Source organism: Cydia amplana, chromosome 12, assembly GCF_948474715.1.
Source record: "Cydia amplana chromosome 12, ilCydAmpl1.1, whole genome shotgun sequence".
Taxonomy (NCBI): domain Eukaryota; kingdom Metazoa; phylum Arthropoda; class Insecta; order Lepidoptera; family Tortricidae; genus Cydia; species Cydia amplana.
The window spans coordinates 14,022,910-14,043,108 of NC_086080.1; the positions used below are offsets into that span (position 1 = coordinate 14,022,910).

General features: G+C 35.0%; 3 protein-coding genes across 5 annotated transcripts in view; all 3 read right to left on the reverse strand.

Annotated features, from left to right (window-relative positions):
• Positions 1 to 1,952: 1,952 nt before the first annotated feature.
• LOC134653104 (G-protein coupled receptor Mth2-like) overlaps positions 1,953 to 20,199 on the reverse strand; it is a 222,907-nt gene continuing 204,660 nt past the window's right edge. The window contains exons 2-8 of the mRNA XM_063508406.1: positions 8,434 to 8,675; positions 6,474 to 6,663; positions 5,297 to 5,488; positions 5,044 to 5,122; positions 4,147 to 4,338; positions 2,601 to 2,765; positions 1,953 to 2,202 (exon numbers count right to left, since the gene is read on the reverse strand). Coding sequence (XP_063364476.1) covers positions 1,968 to 2,202; positions 2,601 to 2,765; positions 4,147 to 4,338; positions 5,044 to 5,122; positions 5,297 to 5,488; positions 6,474 to 6,663; positions 8,434 to 8,484 — 1,104 coding nt within the window. The 5' untranslated portion in view covers positions 8,485 to 8,675 and the 3' untranslated portion in view covers positions 1,953 to 1,967. The remainder of the gene's footprint in view (positions 2,203 to 2,600; positions 2,766 to 4,146; positions 4,339 to 5,043; positions 5,123 to 5,296; positions 5,489 to 6,473; positions 6,664 to 8,433; positions 8,676 to 20,199) is intronic.
• LOC134653107 (uncharacterized) lies at positions 12,428 to 14,929 on the reverse strand. Its single transcript, XM_063508410.1, has 2 exons — positions 14,594 to 14,929; positions 12,428 to 13,068 (listed from the first exon to the last, which is right to left on the reverse strand). Exons 1-2 carry the CDS (start codon positions 14,906 to 14,908, stop codon positions 12,439 to 12,441), a joined length of 945 nt encoding a protein of 314 aa, XP_063364480.1. The 5' UTR covers positions 14,909 to 14,929; the 3' UTR covers positions 12,428 to 12,438.
• Positions 19,877 to 20,199, reverse strand: part of LOC134653101 (G-protein coupled receptor Mth2-like) — a 43,777-nt gene continuing 43,454 nt past the window's right edge. For all 3 annotated transcript variants that reach the window (XM_063508401.1, XM_063508402.1, XM_063508400.1), the window contains one exon: positions 19,877 to 20,012. In XM_063508401.1, the coding sequence (XP_063364471.1) occupies positions 19,932 to 20,012 (81 nt within the window). In that variant the 3' untranslated portion in view covers positions 19,877 to 19,931. The remainder of the gene's footprint in view (positions 20,013 to 20,199) is intronic.

Sequence of the window (20,199 nt, forward strand, 5' to 3'; positions counted from 1 at the left end):
TAGATTTTGTGAACACATTTTCTCATAGGTTACCTAGCTGATCTTGTCAGTAGAGAAAGGTGGCAAATTTGAAAAATGTAGGCGCGAAGGGATATCGTCCCATAGAAAATTTGAATTTCGCGCCTTTTTTTACTGACAATATTTACTTGGCCAGTTATAAGTTAACTAATTTCATAAAAATATTTGTAACATGCGCGATAGTGATGCCAAGCGGATATTAAAATCTGAGCGCGCAAAAGTTCACATTTTTGCTACATAATTTATCACTTTTTCCTTAGGCGCACGATGCACATCTAGTAGGTAGCGAATCAATTTTAATATACAATATTTTTGTTTACAACAGTAGGTAGGTAGGTACCTATTTCTAAAAAGTTATCCCGCCTGCAATTGTATACAAGCTGATAATTATATTGATTTTAAATTCTACCACCTGTCAAGACCTACTAATACCTATAGATATTATACAAAATAAATGATTTAGAAAATAGTAAATTTCCGTACTTAACACAATTTTTTTAATCGGTAACTTTTGAGGAATACTTACAAAACCTATCTTCCGAGGGGCTACCGCGAAAACCGAATTTCGCAAATTGCGGGGATCTTTCTCTTTTACTCCAATGAAGGCGTAATTAGATTAGAATGACAGAGAAAAATGCCCGCAATTTGCAATTCGATTCGCAATTTGATTTGAAATTCCGTTTTCGCGGCTGGAAATCTATTATTAAGTACCGCAAAATCGAGCGATAGCTCTTATAAAATTGGAGCGATAGAGATGGTAGGCCCCCAGGCCGCAGTTCCAAATTGAAAATCTGTCTGGTTTCACGCCTTATAATAACTAACCCCAGACGGGCTCGAGCAGATCTGAGAAGTCGTATCCTGGCTGTCTGATGAATCTGAAGAAACGCTGGTGGACCGGCTCTTGGTGAAGATCGGAGACCATTGCGTGCGTGTGGAACACAGTCTGGAATAAAAAAAAAATATAATTTATGATAGAGCCCGTCTAAGTTAACGTTGCACTGACTTGAACAGAACAAAGTGAGGGAGTGTAGTTCTCAGAAAACAAGTAAATAAATCATAACTAGTTCACTTAAGTAATTTAAACACGGAAAATAAGAGGAAATACATTACTTATTCTTATTAATAAGTAAATAACGGGGTCACCCATGGAAGGAAAACGCAGTTAATAATGTATGAATGACTCAGATTCTTTGTTACTATTTGTCTAATAGCATGTACATAAGTCATGTTATAGGGAGTAATGATAATAATGGATTTTTAGTATTAAATTTCCTGTGTTGTATTTACCACAACAATAAGTAAACTTACTACATGGGCGGTATCAAGCTAATAAGAAATCCTACTTGAAATTTTACCTGTAAAATGATACTATTCGAACAGGACAGGACAACGTATTGTATTCTACACCTTTGTTATACTATGCCAGCCCCTACACCCCTAACCATAATATTAGCACAAATTTTAAATTTACATGTGTACCTATCACCGCGCTTAAGACCCTCAGCAGCAACAGAAGACAGAAGTGCTTCAAATGCATGAGTTTAGGACACTCTATAACGTACCTCTTCTCAAGTTTCTTTACGATCTTCTTCTTGCAGACGAATATGAGGAAGATGAAGAAGCCCATGAGCAGGTTGTAGGAGTCGCTGAGGTACCAGGCGCGGTATTCTATAGACAGGGCGCTCAGGACCTCCAGTACTCAACTGATACCCATGATCACGGAGAGCTTCAGGTACAGAAGTGCTTCAAATGCACGAGTTTAGGACACAGTATAACGTACCTCTTCTCAAGTTTCTTTACGATCTTCTTCTTGCAGACGAATATGAGGAAGATGAAGAAGCCCATGAGCAGGTTGTAGGCGTCGCTGAGGTACCAGGCGCGGTATTCTGGAGACAGGGCGCTCAGGACCACCTCCAGCACTCAACTGATACCCATGATCACGGAGAGCTTCAGGTACAGAAGTGCTTCAAATGCACGAGTTTAGGACACAGTATAACGTACCTCTTCTCAAGTTTCTTTACGATCTTCTTCTTGCAAACGAATATGAGGAAGATGAAGAAGCCCATGAGCAGGTTATAGGCGTCGCTGAGGTACCAGGCGCGGTATTCTGGAGACAGGGCGCTCAGGACCTCCAGCACCCAACTGACGCCCATGATCACGGAGAGCTTCAGGTACAACATGAATCTGGGGCAAGATTATAAAATCAAATCAAAAATCAAAATACATTTATTTCAGATAACTATGATCCATAAGTACATGATAAATTTAAATAAAATTACAAAAACAATAATAATTACACATCACAATAATACAAATAAATGTTAAAATACAATTAAAAATCAAAATAAATAAAATAAAATAAAATTAAAAACAGTTAAAATTAATAAATACTTATTAGTTATAACTAATAAGTTGACGGTTGGTGTAATTTGTAGGTAGGTACGTGGGCCACACTAAAAGTTTTAAGAGCTGTATCTCTAAAACTACTACGATTGTTGGAATCTAAATAGAATAAAAATAAAATCGAATAAGAAAATAAATAATGTGCAATTACTATCAGATGACATGTCAAGTTAACTGACCTGTGACGGTGCGTCCTATGAGCAGAAGGGTTTCCAGCAGCAGGCGAGTCCAGCACAGCTGTGCCGCGGCTGAGGCGCCAGATGTTGAACGAGGTCATGAGGAACAGGATCCAATTCATGACGATGATGATTAACATTGGCACGTATAGGTACATAAATTTTCCGCTGCCTGTAAATATTCCACATAATTAAAATTAAGCCTATTGACACACAGCGAGTCTATTTGACTAGATGTGGACTAGATAGTCAAAATGATGCTCAGAGGAACAATACTATTTATAGTACCTACCTACCTTTAGTTGACAAGGGACAAGGGACAAGTGACAAGGGAGCAGGGGAAGATTACAGAACGAGATGGTCTTATGGGACTTTCAGTAGAAGTAGAAGAGAAAGCGCTATTATTGTTTGTTTTGGTTCGAGGAGACGTACCTATGTTAAATTATTACAAAACCGTGGAAATCTCATGAAATAGGTACACACCTGTATTTGTCAGATAACTTTTTCAATTCTGGGTAAGCGTAAGATTAATAAAAGTGCGTCTACTTTAAAATAACACAAAACAGATTAGTTCCACCATAAAGTTATATTTGTTAAATATGTAGTAGGTAATAATGTCGTGCTACTCGTGCTATATTAATTAACAATATTTTATAAATAATACACCTATAGATAGTATAGATTACTTTTAAAAATGTTGTCTATGTAGTATGTTTTTAGAAATAGAAGTTATTTATTTGGCGTAAAAACATACATTACAACAGAAAATTTAATTAAGACATGTACACAAAATAATTAGGATGCCGAGCATAAGCAGTGTTGGTTTAATATTATCAGAGTCTGAACTTCCGGCGAAATCCCACGAACATAACGTAAAAACATCCGCACCATAACCGCAAATTATCCGCATTTTCCCGGTTCTAACCATTCATTGATACGATTAATTATTTTTACTGAATTTGGTAGTGTTTGGCTTCAGGCGAATGCTTTAGTTATAATTCTTCCTAGTGATACTTAAAGAATCATAATTATATAGGTATTAAAAAAAATATCGAGAGTCACATTGAAACATTTGAAATCAAAGTAGTCGTGATTATAGTCACGAATAATTAAAAATAAAACTGCCCTCCAAAATACGCTTATATTTGTGGGGACTAATGAATCCCGTAGTAGCCAGTCGCCCACTACCTATACCAAATATAAAACAACGGGTTGCACTCAGGGAGTGCCGGCAGAAGTGAAAACTCAATGACTAGTGCAAAATGCACTACGTATAATTGAGGTTAACGCCATCTAGCGTTAGCGTTAATTACTTGAAACCCCTAAGCACATCACTGTTAGTACTCGAGTTATATTAATACCAGTTAGAGCGAAACTCACTAGATGGCATTTAAATCAATAAATAAAAACTCAATGACATTACATGTAACAGTTTTTGGATCAGGTCACGTGTCCGTCTTACGGTCACGTGATCTATCTCGAGTTTAACATTTTTTCCCCGCCTCAAAAAGTGCACAGCGCCGCTAAAGAAGTTTTCACTTCAAAAAACGTACCTTCTAAAAAGCATCCTGTTCCATTAATGTCAGGCTTTATGAACCAAGGGATATGCCTCAAGTCCATTGTGTCAATGACACCCATCCCGATAGTCAACACCAGAGGCATGCCAAAGGCGTATAGGCAGTACATAAGGAACTTGAACGTCTCTCCTCGCCGGTGAATGGGCCGAGCTTTGGCGTATCCTCTGTCGAAGGATAAATATTGTCAATAAAGTTGCGTCACCGTTAATTAATAGAAAGTTACCAATAAGACACATAAATGGTGGAATTTGTCAGGTTTTTGTAGAGAACCTACTTACTCTTACCACAACAAAGCGGTTAAAGACAAGATCTTTTTACATTTAAAGGTATTCGAGTGGACTTGTGTGTGGGTACTAGGTAGTACAAAGTATGCCCAACAACACACTAAAAGTTGGTGCAGGTTTCCGGACCGAAAGTACGAGTATCTCTTCAACCTTTTTTTTTATGGGAGACGACTAGTTAAAATAGGTAGTTAATTAATAATAAATAAAATAAAAAATAAAATAAAATATTTTTATTGTCAAAAAACAAGTTACTAAGTGGGTTTTGAAGTCCCTGACTTCTGAGCTAGGTAAAGACCTGTGTTGCAGAAGTCAGTGTCCTCTCCTAGACAATAGAAACTATATAAGGAACATCGAATCTAGTATGACTTATTTACTACATTTATTTATTAAATTAGGTATTAATAAAATAATATTACTTATAGTGTGTCAAAGGTCTGTTTGATTTCAAACATAGACAGAGAGAATCATACTATCTTTGTCTTACTCTAGTACTAGCACCCAAAAGAAAAGGATGAGTATAGTTTTTTTTGTTCCTATTTACTGACAAGATTTGGTTGACCCAGTATAATTAGTCGTATGTCATACCTGAATGTCCACCAGATGTCGATAGACATAACGTTCATCCAACAAAAACATGCCAAGCAGGAGTAATGAATCAGGAATGCTGAAAGAAAATAATTTCTTTACTATTGACGTTTAAACCAAGTTCACATTTACTTGACAAAGTGACTATTATAATGATATGAGAAGTTTCGAGATCTCTAGCGGTTTTCATATTGATTGCCGAGATAGTAAAGTGGCACAGGAATTTTTAACTGTACCTATTTTAAGAACTTACTAAATATAAGACAGATAATTTCCGTATTCTCATCAGCCATGCTAATAAAATCCAGCAGCGCAAACGAAAGAAATGTTGCAAGCAGACAGGCCACGTAAGCCATGAGGATCTTTCCGCACAAGTTTCTAAGCTCCGGCAGCAGGCAGTACACGATCAGGACTAGGATCAGAAACACGCTGGATACGAGGAATCCTGGAAAAAATATAGAGTAAATATTTGATCCAAATATGGAAATGACCATATGTAGGTTACTGAAAAAACTAGCCGTTACATTGCTGGCAATATGGAGGCGTAGTGCTACCGATTTCAAAAACATTGTTGTTTCTATCTACACTACGTATATTTTTTAAATGTGTATTTATCAGTTACATTTCAACGAAGGTACTGTTGTAAGCATGGAAGTGTTACTTGAAGTAACACTTCAATGTGAACTTTCGGAAGTAACTTACTTCCGAACCAGGAGCCCGATTCCGATTTAACTTATTACAGTTTCGAACTTGTTTTGATACGACCTTGAAGCACGCTCAGGCTCGCGCTGATTGGTGCATGCAAAATGAAGTGAAAGTCGTGCATAAGCTGCGCGACAATCACTACTTAAGACTCGTTAAGGTCTTATCTAAACCAGTTCAAAACCATAATCAAATGCTACATTAGAATCGACTCCCTAATTCGCATCGACCACAGCCCGTCATACCACAAGGTACCTATAAGAATATTTGTGTTGTAACATAACAATTTCGTGCGTCATATATTAGTATTTGTATAGTTTATTATTAGTATAGTTTATTGTAGATTTTTTTTTATTATTTATTTTAGTAATCCTTTTATAGGAAATTAAAAAAAAAATACTTGAGACTCGGGTGACCCTAGGGCTGGCTCATTCCTAGGTCAACGAATAGGCATAGCCATCCAGCGGGGTAATGTAGCCAGCCTCATGGGCACCCTTTCGCAGGGCACAGACAGGGCACCTTTCATAAGTGGGTATTTTTTTCTATCGTTGTTTAATTTTTAAGTAGTATTTTAATGTAAGTTTAGTTTTGTAGGTAGTTTTAATTTTAGGTTACTATTTATTACTTGAACCTGTTTAAAATTGATTAATTATTTTACTCTTATTTAATGTGTAAAATAAGCATACGCCATACATTTTTCAGAACTATATTGACAAGTGTTTACTTACCACTTACAAGGAAGATGCTGTTAGACTCAAATTCATCCTCCGGTACCGGAGTCGGGATCGTCCAGATCCTGAACCGTGGTTCGTGAATATTTCTTCCGTTCGGCAGCGCGATGTCGATACAGAACTTGTCGTTTGCGATCGGCTTGAATCTGTTGTAGGAGTTTGGTAGCTCCTGCATGACGGTTCCATCCTATAGATTATATGAACAGATAACATAATCTAATATTTTATAATTTTAAAGAGCCACCCCTTGTTTAAGTACTTTTGCGAAACTAGAAGAGTCATATCTATGTAGCTGTGGTTAGCCTAAATCCCTATACTTTTTCCCTCTAGGAAAATTACTTATACTACTAAATCCCTTACTAATGATGTTAATTTTAGTTAAAAATGTTAATTTTAGTTAAAAATATATATAGTCCCAGTCCCTAATTATTAAGAAATGAGTCATAACGTGATCCTTGCGGTAAACAGAGGAGGATGTTTATACCAAGAACTGTTAGATTACGCTACAATAACAATTATAAATTCTTTGTTATTTTGACTCATGTTACTTATTGAATCATAAAAGCTTTAAGTAATTGGCTCGTGGGATGCTGATTTTACAAGAACTGTCTAAGCAATAGCTATTTAATTATATGACGAATAGGTACATATTTCTTCGCTAAATGTTCGCTAATGATAAAAATAGAAGACCACACCTTCACCTAAGTAGGTAAACATTGGTGGCATGGCTATTATTTACTTAGTTCTAATTTGTAATTTCCATGATGTGTAAGTATCAATATATAATCATTTATTTACAAACAAGATATATACAGTTGTAAGTATTAATATCGAATCAATTTGTCGATTATCTGCCCTATCCACAAGTGCAAGTACTTACTTGCCTAATCGACATTCATGTACTTATTTAATTCTGTTTTCTTTATTTAGGATTACCAATAACTCTTAAATATCTGGGAGACCAAGCTTTGCTCGTAAAACATATAAAAACTCGAAAAGGGGCGTCTCCCCCCCATATATATCATATATATCTAGTCGATTGCAGGAGTGCCAACGACGACACGGAATAAACTTTTAAAAAATAAATGCATTCATTATTGTTAGGTTGAATAAATTAAATAAATATAGCCAACCCCGAAATCACAACATTATTTTTAAAAATCCATAAAGTTACAAGTTAGCTAAGCACTTACCTAATCTTTTTATTTTCTTAAACAACAATAACAAATTATTAATAAGCTTTCGTTGAGCATTTGTTTCATCTCTATGTAAAATTGGACATTTTAATGGACATGGACATTTTCATAATAGTTACCATCTTCAATTCAATTCTTTGTAATATAGGCGACAAATTGACGGTCAGTTATTGAAATTAGACTGTCAAACACTAGAACATTTACCTTAAACATACTTACTCTACGGATTATTTTATAGGTACAGTCAGCATCAAAAGTTGCTAAGCGGGCGAGGTGTTCAAAATTACCTTGACGCGCTCTTATTCTCTTAAAAATAAAGTCACGTCAAGATCATTTTGAACATCTCGCCCGCTTAGCAACTATTGCTGCTGACTAAATTGATTCTAATATCTTTGCTAAGGTGACTATTATTTGAATGTCGTATTTATTCCTTAAGCTAAATATTTCTATAAATTAAAGAAAAACACACAGACAAAACCAAAACACGCTATTAGTTGTTACTGATACTTAGTTAGAAAATAAATAAAAATACATAGAGTTAGACCAAGAAAAGTCTGCAACGATTTTGATAGCATACGCAGTGCAAGTGTTATAAACTTATTTGACATAATTTCATAGAAGTTCGACGTTTAAAATAACACTTGCACTGCGTGTGCTATCAAATCTTTGCAGACTTGTCTTAGTCTAACTCTAGTACTGTAGATATTAACTAGTTGGGTGGTTTTAGGGTATAGTTATTAAATAGTGAAAGATTATCTTACCTCAAGCAAGTAATTATTGAATTTCCTGGACATATCGAAAGCTCTAATCATACTAAAATTCCGTGACTTGGAAGGCACCAACGTGAATACTTCAAACACCTTCCTCTTCGTCTCCGCAATATCCTTGTCGTAAACAATCACATCTCCAAAATTGTAATTTGTAAAATTGTAAGCCCCCGTATCATTCTTGCAATGTTTTTTGAAACCTACATATTGGTCGAAAGGGCAACATTTATTGATAACTATTTTAGTATATCCGAAACTGAAGTAAAAAATTAATACAAATATTGTTAATTTATAAGCAGACATGTTTACTGTATGAGTGCTCCGGGATTATGTGTACATAATTATTAATTACTGTGCGGAATTGTAATCGCTTGTGTTCTGAGGGGTGACCACTAAGTACGGGATTTGAAACAAACGGTCCATATTTGTGAAGTGCGCATTTCCCCCATCAATTAGTGAAATAATGATAACGACCGAAATACCTACCAAGGGGATATCAGGCTACACAGGGGTTCCGCAGCCGATATTACAAAGAAATGTACCTACCTAATATTCAAAGTAGGTACCTACCTACTAATTTCCGTAATCTTTTATTTTTATTTTTTATTTATTCATAAGCCATAAATTGTATGTATAGGTATACATGTTTATGTTAGGCAATACAGTGAGAATCAATACAATTTTACCCAGTGGGTGTAGCTACATATTATATACTTATTAACTAACAGTTTATATAATTTTTAGTTACTACCTAAAGAAGATATTTTTTCAAGTAGGTACGTAGTGATATTTTTTCTCGCTATTCTTATAAATAGGTTATTATTCCGTACTGGGCGGGAAGAAGTTGATAACTCGCGGAATGGAAGAAATTTGAACCTTATGCAATTTAATTTTAAGTTCAAATTTCTTCAATAAAATATCTCGACTTATCAACTTCTTCCCGCCCAGTACGGTATTGTTCCATAGCTTGTTCAGGAATATTGTGGGATTTGTGTGCGACTTAAAACCCTTTTTCATTTTTTGTCAAATAATTAAACTTATGACATTTTTCGATATTTACATACTCAAAACAATATCCCAACATATTTTTTACACACATTTTCATATTCATCTGTACATAAGTACATATTTGCAAATCACGTACCTGCCTACTTATGTGTAAAAATAGGAGCAACCTCAATCTCAATTAACTTTACAATTAAGCTTAATTTATTGGGTTCACCAAAGTATTACCATACATGCCCTAGTAATTAAAAGGGAAATAATTACATATATTAAGCAATAAGTTCTTCAAGAAAATTGTGTTCTCTTCCCTGTCTCTTCCCCTTAGGATATATTACGAACAGTCAGCATTGTCAGTCAGTGTGGAAAAAAATATCAACGGGAAAATGAAATTACATATTAAAAGAGTTGCATCGTGTAAAGAACAGGAAGGCAAACACAGGTGTGCGTTCGAGACCCCTTGGGCTGGATGGGTGTGTAATGCTTAATATAATTATAAAAAAACTATCATACATTTGTTATAACGCCATTTGATATATTATTATACGTTATAATGTAATTTTTATTATACGTTTCCTTTGTTATATTGTGATTTCATCTAAACTGTCATTGATATAATGCTTATTGTAATATAATTTTTAATTAGTATAAATACATATTTTATAATGACATTTGTTATAATATATTTTTGTATAACGTAATTCTTCATACAATTTTATCAAATATAAACACATATACAGGGTGCTTCCTGTAACAGGAGCAATAAATTAAACTAAAGGCTGTATTCCTCAAACTGACCAACATTTGCTCAGCGACTTTTAAAAATTATGAATCCTTTAGACTTCCTCTTTTTCATACAAAATAAATATTGCCTTCAATGTATGCTGACATCAGTGTGCTTGACGTTGCTTGTCACGCTTTAAACATAACAAAATTTGCAATACATTGCGTCTTAGAATAAACTTTAAAGTGTAATAAAAATCAAAACATGAGTTATTTTCAAAAGTTGCTGAACAAATGTTGGTCAGTTTGAGGAGTACAGCCCTCAGTTTAATTTATTGCTCCTGTTACAGGAAGCACCCTGTATTGTATAACATTTTTTGTCATATTTCATTTAATGATAACGTAAAGTTTTACAAACTTTTTAAGTTTTTATTCTATGGAGGTCGCAGTTCTAACCTAACCTAACCAATTTTTATACGGTTTTCAATTCTGCGAGGGCCGCAGTTCAAACTTAATCTAAACCATTTTTTGCTAGGTATTTTATTCTACGGAGGATCAAAGTTCTAACCTAACCTAACCCTCCTTTTGCTAGTTAGTTATTCGTTTGTGCGGAGTCGCAGTTCTAACCTAACCTAACCCATTTATGTCATGCAACTATTATGCCACACAAATAAGTATGTGATATCACTTGTTATAACAAATAATATGCTTTAGAGTATGTAATAATTATGACAATGTATATTAGACAAAGTGTAAATATACCTTATGACCATTATACCAATAATAACATGATGTATATCGTTAATTAGGTATTGCGGTAGTATGCCATTTATTACGTTATTCAAAATAACGATATATCAAACTATAATATATGAAAAGTAATAATAAAAAATGTAATGCACCCTGGCTGGATATGTACTGCGTTTTTTTTAATTATAAGTTTATTTTTGATTTGATGTAAATTATTATCAAAGAGAATTGAGTAAATCTAAATTCTCTTTGTTATTATTGACATGACATATTGTATGACATAGTAAGGACAAATTTCGACACGGTTAGTACACATAGTCCTGGTCGGGCGGTAGCTTGAGCGCAGATTAATAGCTTACCTATGCTAGTAGTCTGCGTTCGAGACCCGCTAGGCTGGTTATGTTTTGCATTTTTTCTTAAATTTTTTACCCGTATACCTATTTTTTTTTCAAGTTTTATTTTAATTTATTTTTGACATGAAAGTATGATACTACATACATAGTAAGGACCTAAGGACAAATTTCGACGAAATTAGTACACATACATAGACCTGGTCGGGCCTAGTAGTCTGCGTTCGAGACCCGCTGCTGGGCTGGTTATGTTTTGCATTTTTTTCTAATATTTCTTACAAGTTTATTATATTATTTTTCTTTTAATTTACGGTTGTCATAAAAAGTTTGATACATAGTAAGGACAAATTTATTTCGACGAGGTCAGTAGTATTATCATGCCGCGATCAGAAAGGGATTAGAAATAACAGATTTCCATACACTTACGTCAAAATCAATATGGATTGACAGCTATCTCAATCCCTTTCTAATCGCGATTCAGTAATATACATATCTAGTCCTAGCAGCAAAATTGTACTGATGATGGTATTATTTTATTAAATGTCAAAATTCCTAGTTTTTGCTACATTTTGGAAGACATAAATTTTTACGATTGAGGGTTTCGATCAGTACCTACAGTAAAATTGCAGGTTTTTTGTTACCACGTTTAGCGGGTTTTTATTTATTCCCGGTTCAGAGAGGAAAACAGTTCGTATTGTTTTAAAAATAAAAATGAAGTCTTCTTTTAATAAATTTCCTATCTATTTGCCAAGGTCGTGGGACGTCCTGTATATGCATTGTTACTGCCAAATCAGTGCATACTTAGGGTGGTCTAGATGTATTCTTTTAATTCATAATAAAATGAGAAAATTGACATGACGAATTGGAAATTTAAGTAAAATCGGCCAAAATCGTCAACTAGGCGCAGGGGCGCGGCCTGAATAAGTCGTGGCTTTTAAGGTTCAGCCTGTATAGCTCAAAATATATGTGGTTAAAAAATAATAAAACCATTATCAACACAAGTTTGCATGACATGGATATGTGGTATTTCCTCGAGGGACATTTAGGCATGTGGAATAACCGAAACGAAAGATTCATGAATAAAATTTATTTCGTACCTAATGGGTGATATAGTATTTTACTGTAACAGGTCAAAGTACATGATTCATACTTACTTATAATGCCCAACATTTTCTTAATCTTTAATACGTTTTACTTCTAGAGGATCAATTGGCTTTAAGCTTTTCCTTTTCAACTGTTGCTTCAATTCGTTGCTTGCATTTTTATTTATTCCTTCACAACCCAGTTTATCATCTTCTACAGTAATCATATACTCGTAGAAATCTTTATCGGCATTGTCTTCCGCACAAGTTTCATCAGGACTAATGGCTTCAAACTTGTACATAGGTGACGACCGAGGGGACGACTTATGTGACAAAGGAGACGGTGAACGAATTCTCTCCTTGCTTGTAGATGGGACACTGTGCGACACCGGCTGAGGTATTTTCACTTGTTTCTTGTTCTTCACTTTGTTCAGCTGTTTTTTCGCGTTAAATACCATGAGTTGCATTTTCTGCATCAAGTCTAACGCTACTAATTCTGGCATTTTTCTCAACTGCATGGTCATAGAGCGGCCAAAAAGATCGTATTCATCTTCCTCGTTACTTGTTACTAGCGACTTCTGTTTGTCTGGACTCTTAGATCTTTCTGGTGATTCGTCCATTAGTTGAATGTATTGAGTGCTTATATCAAAAGGTTCCTGCAGGTCGATGTCGTAATCTTCTTCTTGAAATGATTCTTCTGCAGAGTTTGATTGTTCTTCTCTCTTTGAAAAAAAAATTCTGATATTAAACAAATGCGATTGATTTTGATAGCCAAAACAAAAATATTTTTTTATGTGGGGTAAGTACCTATGTCCTCCCTGGCGACAACGATCTATCTTCATTTAATAATTAAGTACTTACGTCAAAATAATTATATGGAGTAGGTAAACTTACAAATTATAAACTAAAATAAACCTTAACCTCTTCATTTTAAAATGTAATTTACCAACATTATGCAAAGTGGTTTTGTGCAAAATGCATGGTGGAGAATTGAAGGTGCAATAACGTGTAGGTAAATTAAATACGTAGGTAAAAATGTTGATGCTGCCTAATATCAACGATCAACTGTCAAATAATTGATCGTCAATTCATCACCCATACCTATATGTTATAATATACTCATGTCATATATAATTATATATAGCTGTGCCAAGTCGCCATATTTATGCACATAGCCTATATCGGCAATAACCACATGAGTAATACTCAGTGTTAGACACACTGCGGTTTGAAAAGACTATCTAGGTACTTACAAGTCAAGTAGAAATAAAAACCACAAGGATTGGTGTTATTATGATAATAGTGAGACATAGATACCTAATATAATATACACATATCAACAAAAATAGCTAAGGGAGTCGGGTATGTTATGTATTCAAAATCTGCACGTCACGCTCTTGTTTTCTTAACAATAAAGTTGTGTTTGGCTCATTTTGAACACCTCATCCTCTTTTACTTACCTACTACGGTAAACCGGGGTGACTTTCAAATGCAGGGGCGACTTAGATATTTCAGTTTTTCAGCCATAACATTTTTTATTCGGAATTTTTATTAGTAGGTAAACAAGTATGTATAATAATCTAACTTATTATACGAACAGTTCGGGAAAATAATGAATAATGCTAATTTTGTGGCAGTTTTAAAACTATCAAAGTATCCCCAAAATTTCCTAAAGTCACCCCGTTTTACGGTACTGTGAGTACAGTACAAACAGCATGCGTACGTATCACTCTACATTTGATTTTTAGGGTTCCGTACCCAAAGGGTAAAAACGGGACCCTATTACTAAGACTCCGCTGTCCGTCCGTCCGTCCGTCCGTCCGTCCGTCACCAGGCTGTATCTCACGAACCGTGATAGCTAGACAGTTGAAATTTTCACAGATGATGTATTTCTGTTGCCGCTATAACAACAAATACTAAAAACAGAATAAAATAAAGATTTAAGTGGGGCTCTCATACAACAAACGTGATTTTTGACCGAAGTTAAGCAACGTCGGGCGGGGTCAGTACTTGGATGGGTGACCGTTTTTTTGCTTGTTTTGCTCTATTTTTTGTTGATGGTGCGGAACCCTCCGTGCGCGAGTCCGACTCGCACTTGGCCGGTTTTTTTACCTTAACGTACTGATATTAAAGTCGTGTTTTGAATTTCGCCATTTTTATAGTGAACAGATTGAAAATGAAACAATGTAAAGAAAAACAAGTTACAAGTAATTTGACTATGTGTCTGGTATTTTTAATAACACTTACTTTAGTCATATAAGGTCCCGTGACATCCAGTATAAACTTCAAGGCGTCATATGCAAACCATTTTCTAACGTCATCGCTTTCATCCTTCATCTTACTCGTCAACCGATGGTGTTCCCTGTGAAACGCACTCCGTAAATTCTTTATTTTCTTCCTTACACTGCCCTCGTCCATTCCGTACTTCTGTCCGAAAGCGATAAGGATTTTACGTTTCTTGATGTTGTGTTTATTATAGTTGGGGTTCCTTATGTCCCACAGTACTTTGCATTTTCTGTAGTCTTTGATGAAGTTTAGTAATTTTTCGTTCGTCCATTCCATATTATTGCAGACTCGCGGTGATAATAACCTTAAATGGCACACGCCGTTCGGAAACCGGGTGCGGCAGCGTGTGGCATGCGCGACTGGGGGCCGCAGCTTGGCGCGGTGTGCCGCTGTGCCACGCGACACTAGCGCTAGTGAGCTTAGCGGCATCTAGCGGCAGAGGCGTGAACTAGTACGAGCGCTTCGTCGCTATGGGTAGTCCACTAAGGGCCACTTGCACCACCACTAACCCGGGGTTAAGCGGTTAAACCGTTAACCCAATGTCAAATTGTACTGGTAACCATGATAACTCCAGGTTTAACCGGTTAACCCCGGGTTAGTGGAATGGTGCAAGTGCCGCTAAGGGCGCCATTATTCCAAACATTCCGGATAAAAAAGAAAATATGGGCCACTAAGAATTTGTTCATTACCTACAGGAAAACTAATTTCATGTTTATTGAAATACTGACAATTGACTACTTATATTTAATTTTTTATTTATGCCTTATAACAAAATTTTGGCAAGCGAGGCGCGCAGGAACACCCTGTTTTCACGTTGTGTTTTTCACGTAACATTCAAAACAAGTGGCCCCTATTTTTAACCGACTTCATAAAAAGGAGCAGGTTCTCAATTCGTCGGAATAAATATTACCTTCCTACTTAGTTCCATGTTAGCACATAATATTTTGGTATTTCTGACCACAATAAAGTATTAGGTACTATCTAGGTATCTTTGATATAACAATTATTATGATTGTTTGTGGTTTAGAATATATGCAATAAAAATAGAGATAACATTTTTTAACCACACAAAGAAATAATTAAATTTGAAAATCTAAATAATGTTATTGTCTTTTTAGGGTTCCGTAGCCAAATGGAAAAAAACGGAACCCTTATAGATTCGTCATGTCTGTCTGTCTGTCTGTCCGTCTGTCCGTCTGTCTGTCCGTCCGTATGTCACAGCCACTTTTCTCCGAAACTATAAGAACTATACTGTTGAAACTTGGTAAGTAGATGTATTCTGTAAACCGCATTAAGATTTTCACACAAAAATAGAAAAAAAACAATAAATTTTTGGGGTTCCCCATACTTCGAACTGAAACTCAAAAAAATTTTTTTCATCAAACCCATACGTGTGGGGTATCTATGGATAGGTCTTCAAAAATGATATTGAGGTTTCTAATATAATTTTCTTATAAACTGAATAGTTTGCGCGAGAGACACTTCCAAAGTGGTAAAATGTGTGTCCCCCCCCCTGTAACTTCTAAAATAAGAGAATGATAAAACTAAAAAAAATATATGATGTACATTACCATGTAAACTTCCACCGAAAATTGGTTTAAACGAGATCTAGTAAGTATTTTTTTTTATACGTCATAAATCGCCTAAATACGGAACCCTTCATGGGCGAGTCCGACTCGCACTTGGCCGCTTTTTAATGAATGCGGTCGCTCCTGGTCTGACAACCCAGATGCCGTAGGATTATCATTTGTATTTTTAAATTTGGAACATTTACTTTATAAAAAAAAAGATATTCGTTCGTTATAAAGGCCTCTGGGATCCAGGAGATCACACAACTTAGGGTGAGCGATAGATACACAACCTGCTTTAAAAAGGAATATCGGGCCCGATTCGGATTTTGAACTAGACATCTATTAGACATCACCAAGATACGACAACGATATTTTTAAGATCTAGCCTGTCAAATTTGACATTTACGCGATTCTGGAGATACTCATCCAAGTCACATCTAATAGATATCTAATGGAAGGAAATCGTTCGTTCATACGATATTTTAACGTAAAAGTGACATTGGTTGTCCGAGAATTGAGCTGCAAAAGAGAACTAGTTGAAATCTAAACTATAACGTATCTAGAATGGATCTAATACGTGTCGTCTCTTGTGAATATCTTGAAGTTCGAATACGGCAGTATGTATTAGGTACAGGGGGCCGATTTTTGAATTTCGATCGTTCGATTTCGTCACTCGAAAATCGGTGGCAAACGGCGAAATGCTAATTTTTGAAATACAAGTGATAGAAATTTAGAATCGAGTGGTATTGACCACTCGTTTACAATTCTATTAGTAGAATTCATATGCCTAGTAGTGGAGGTAATATTGAATGAAATACACGAAATCGAGCGGTCGAAATTCAAAAATCGGCCCCCTGGGCTATAACCGCGAAAATCGAAGTTCGCAAATTGCGGGCATTTTTCTCTGTCATTCTCGTTACGCCTTCATTGGAGTAAAAGAGAAAGATCCCCGCAATTTGCGAATCACGGATTTCGCGTTAGCCCCTCTGTTTCATTGTGGCTATAGGACATGATAGATATCATTTTTATCAAAACTTCAGAAGTGTAAAAAATCTTTGTACCTACATATCTACTTCAAAAAGTTGAAACGTCCAATTGATGTATCCAAAATTCTATACCTACTCAATAATAAAAATTAAAGAAATAAATTAACAGGTAATTGTACATTTAAAAAAATTAAATTACTTAACTAAATAAAACTAAATTAAAACTAAAAACTAATACTAAATCAAAATTATAAATTAATAAAATTCCACTCTCATTTCACAATTACTCGATTTTAAACAGGAACAACAAGTGTGTGCCTTGCTTCATTCCGGTAGGGTGTAAATAAGACAAAATTAGAATTATTTGTACCATTTATTACAAATTTTAAGTGTAACATATTGTAACTAGTCTCAGTGATACATTGAAAGATTACATAAAAACTCATTAACATATATATTCTTTTAATACACTCATAGTATAGAGACAGTATAGTTTAGTACGACTTATTGTACATAACACACCAAACACACTTATTGAGTAGCAATGAGGTAGATGAAGTATTTCAGTGCATTTTTAAAAAACATCGACTTATTGCATAAAAATAGTAAATCCTAATTTAGTTGTAAAGTACATTTCATTTCTTTAGCTTATAAGGTTTTGAACACAAAAATATAAATATGTAATTTACTTCTTATACTCGTAGTTCTAGTTACAAACGTTTTAAGTATAAAAAGTCATTCAGTTAATTTCTTAATAATAATGAGATCAATAAAGAGCTAAGAAACGTCGAAAAGCATTTATAATTAGAATTTAGTAATTATAGTGGATTTTTTAAACATTGTTACATTCAATTAAGCATTCAATGAGTAAATAAAGTAATACCAATATTAAACTCAACACAACTACAACTCATGGCATCTACATTATGCTTTGGAGGGTAATTTAAAATAGTTTTCAATCTGAAATGTTTGTGATTGCATTTATACTTAGATGTATTTATATAAGGATTACATAGATTTCCAATAATCAATTATAATAAAATACACGTGAGTGACGTGAGGGAATCAGGATAAGAACTATTCTAGCTAAAAGTCGAACTGAAACTGAATAGGTATATCTTTAACCTTTAGATTGCTTTAGAGGAAACAAAGATCGCTATACGCGGACATAAAAAAGGTCAAACATCAAAAAAATATGTAGGAATACCTACATATCTAAGATGTACATACCTATATTGTAATTTGAGCGCTGCGTCTTTTAGCGCCACTTGCACCATCCCACTAACTCGGATTAACCTGTTAAATTGTTAACCCAGTGTCAATATGTACTGGTAACTCCAGGTTTAACCGGTTAACCCCGGGTTAGTGGGATGGTGCAAGTAGCGCTAAATGTGAGATTTCACATAGATATTTAGTATGACGTGGCAGTGATGTTTCGTTAATCTAGTTAAAAAATGCAAATTTTAAATGTATGTATAATTATTTTAAGGTAGGTATATATTTTTCAATTTTTTGTCCCGGATACTAGGTATTTCCCATTTCGTGGTAAACTTTAACGCTTACCATTTTTTTTAATAAGTATTTGTAGTTTTTAGTTATACTCTTGTATGTAATTTTAGTTTTAAGTTTATCACGAATAAAATACTTGATTCTGATTCTGTATTTTAAATCTTCACATTCCTTGGTTCAAAACACACGACAATTTATCTTCATTATTTATAAATTTAACCACAAAATAAAACTAATTTCAAATTATTTATCTACTCTAAATACCTAGTTTATTTAGTAATTTCTGATTGAATTCTAAATTGTGGTATTTAAAACCAATGTAAGGTAAATGCGGCCATAAAATTCAGTCTGCAGAAAATTCCATACACGAATGCGTATTGCAAACAACAGTACCTATATTATTGTCAACTTCAGCGATAAAGAGCAATTTTCCTTAGTTCCAGCAGAACGCATCTGGTGCTCCGTAGCTGGCGGTTGAAACCAAAAAATACGATCATGCACAGAATTTACCACAGACTTATCTATATAGCTTAAAGGATATCAATGGACGGTTATATTAACCCTGATTATCATCATTTTTATTATGTTCGAGCATTTATTTTGCTAATCTAGTTCGCATTCGCTGCTCCAAACGGTCGGCTTCAGGGTGACCAGTTATTGGCCGGTGGCCAGTTACTGGCGAATTACCCTAATTTTGTTTCATGTTTTCATCAATATATATGCGGAACTTTGCATTTTGCTGTGCAACATACTTACTATTGTAGATAAGGATACAAAACCCAGCGCCATTAGTCGTCGGTATTTTTAAACACATAAAATCATCCCGATTAGTGGGGTGATAGCCTCCTAAGGCCCAGCCATACAAACACACATCCAAAATTTGCCACTGAAATTTGAATCTAAATTGTAGGAAATAAAGTTGATTTTGCGTTGTTTGAAAATTGAACGAAACAAAGCAAAAGCAACTCTGTGCCAATGACATCGAACTGAATAGGTAATATAGATAGGACCTTGGGCCTTAGGAGGATAGTCTGTCATGACAAGCATGTCACGTCTGACAGATCATCTCACCAGACTCGCCAAAGGCACCCGAGGATATAGTTCTACTTATCTATATTTATCATTGAGGATTGAGAAACTCCAGATCAATCCTTGACCTCGGTAAATGTCGCCATCAAGACCGTTCAGAGGACTCAAGCTTCCTGGTTATTCTTGAGAGAGTTCATGCGGACATCATCCCGGGTGGACAGCGTGTGCGTCGAGGTCGTTTGCGTCTGTGTGCGGGACATGGGTTTCCCGCGCATCTGGTTGTACCTGGACACAAGGAATCGGTTAGGGATTTGTCACACTCATACACTCTAAAAAATGAAGACCAACTAAGAGCAGTTTTCTCTTAGTTGACGTTAAGTTAATTATAACAATAACGATCTTACATAAATCAAAGAAACCTGATTACTTAAAACAATAAGTGTATCTGTGATTGAACTAATAAAGTAGGTAT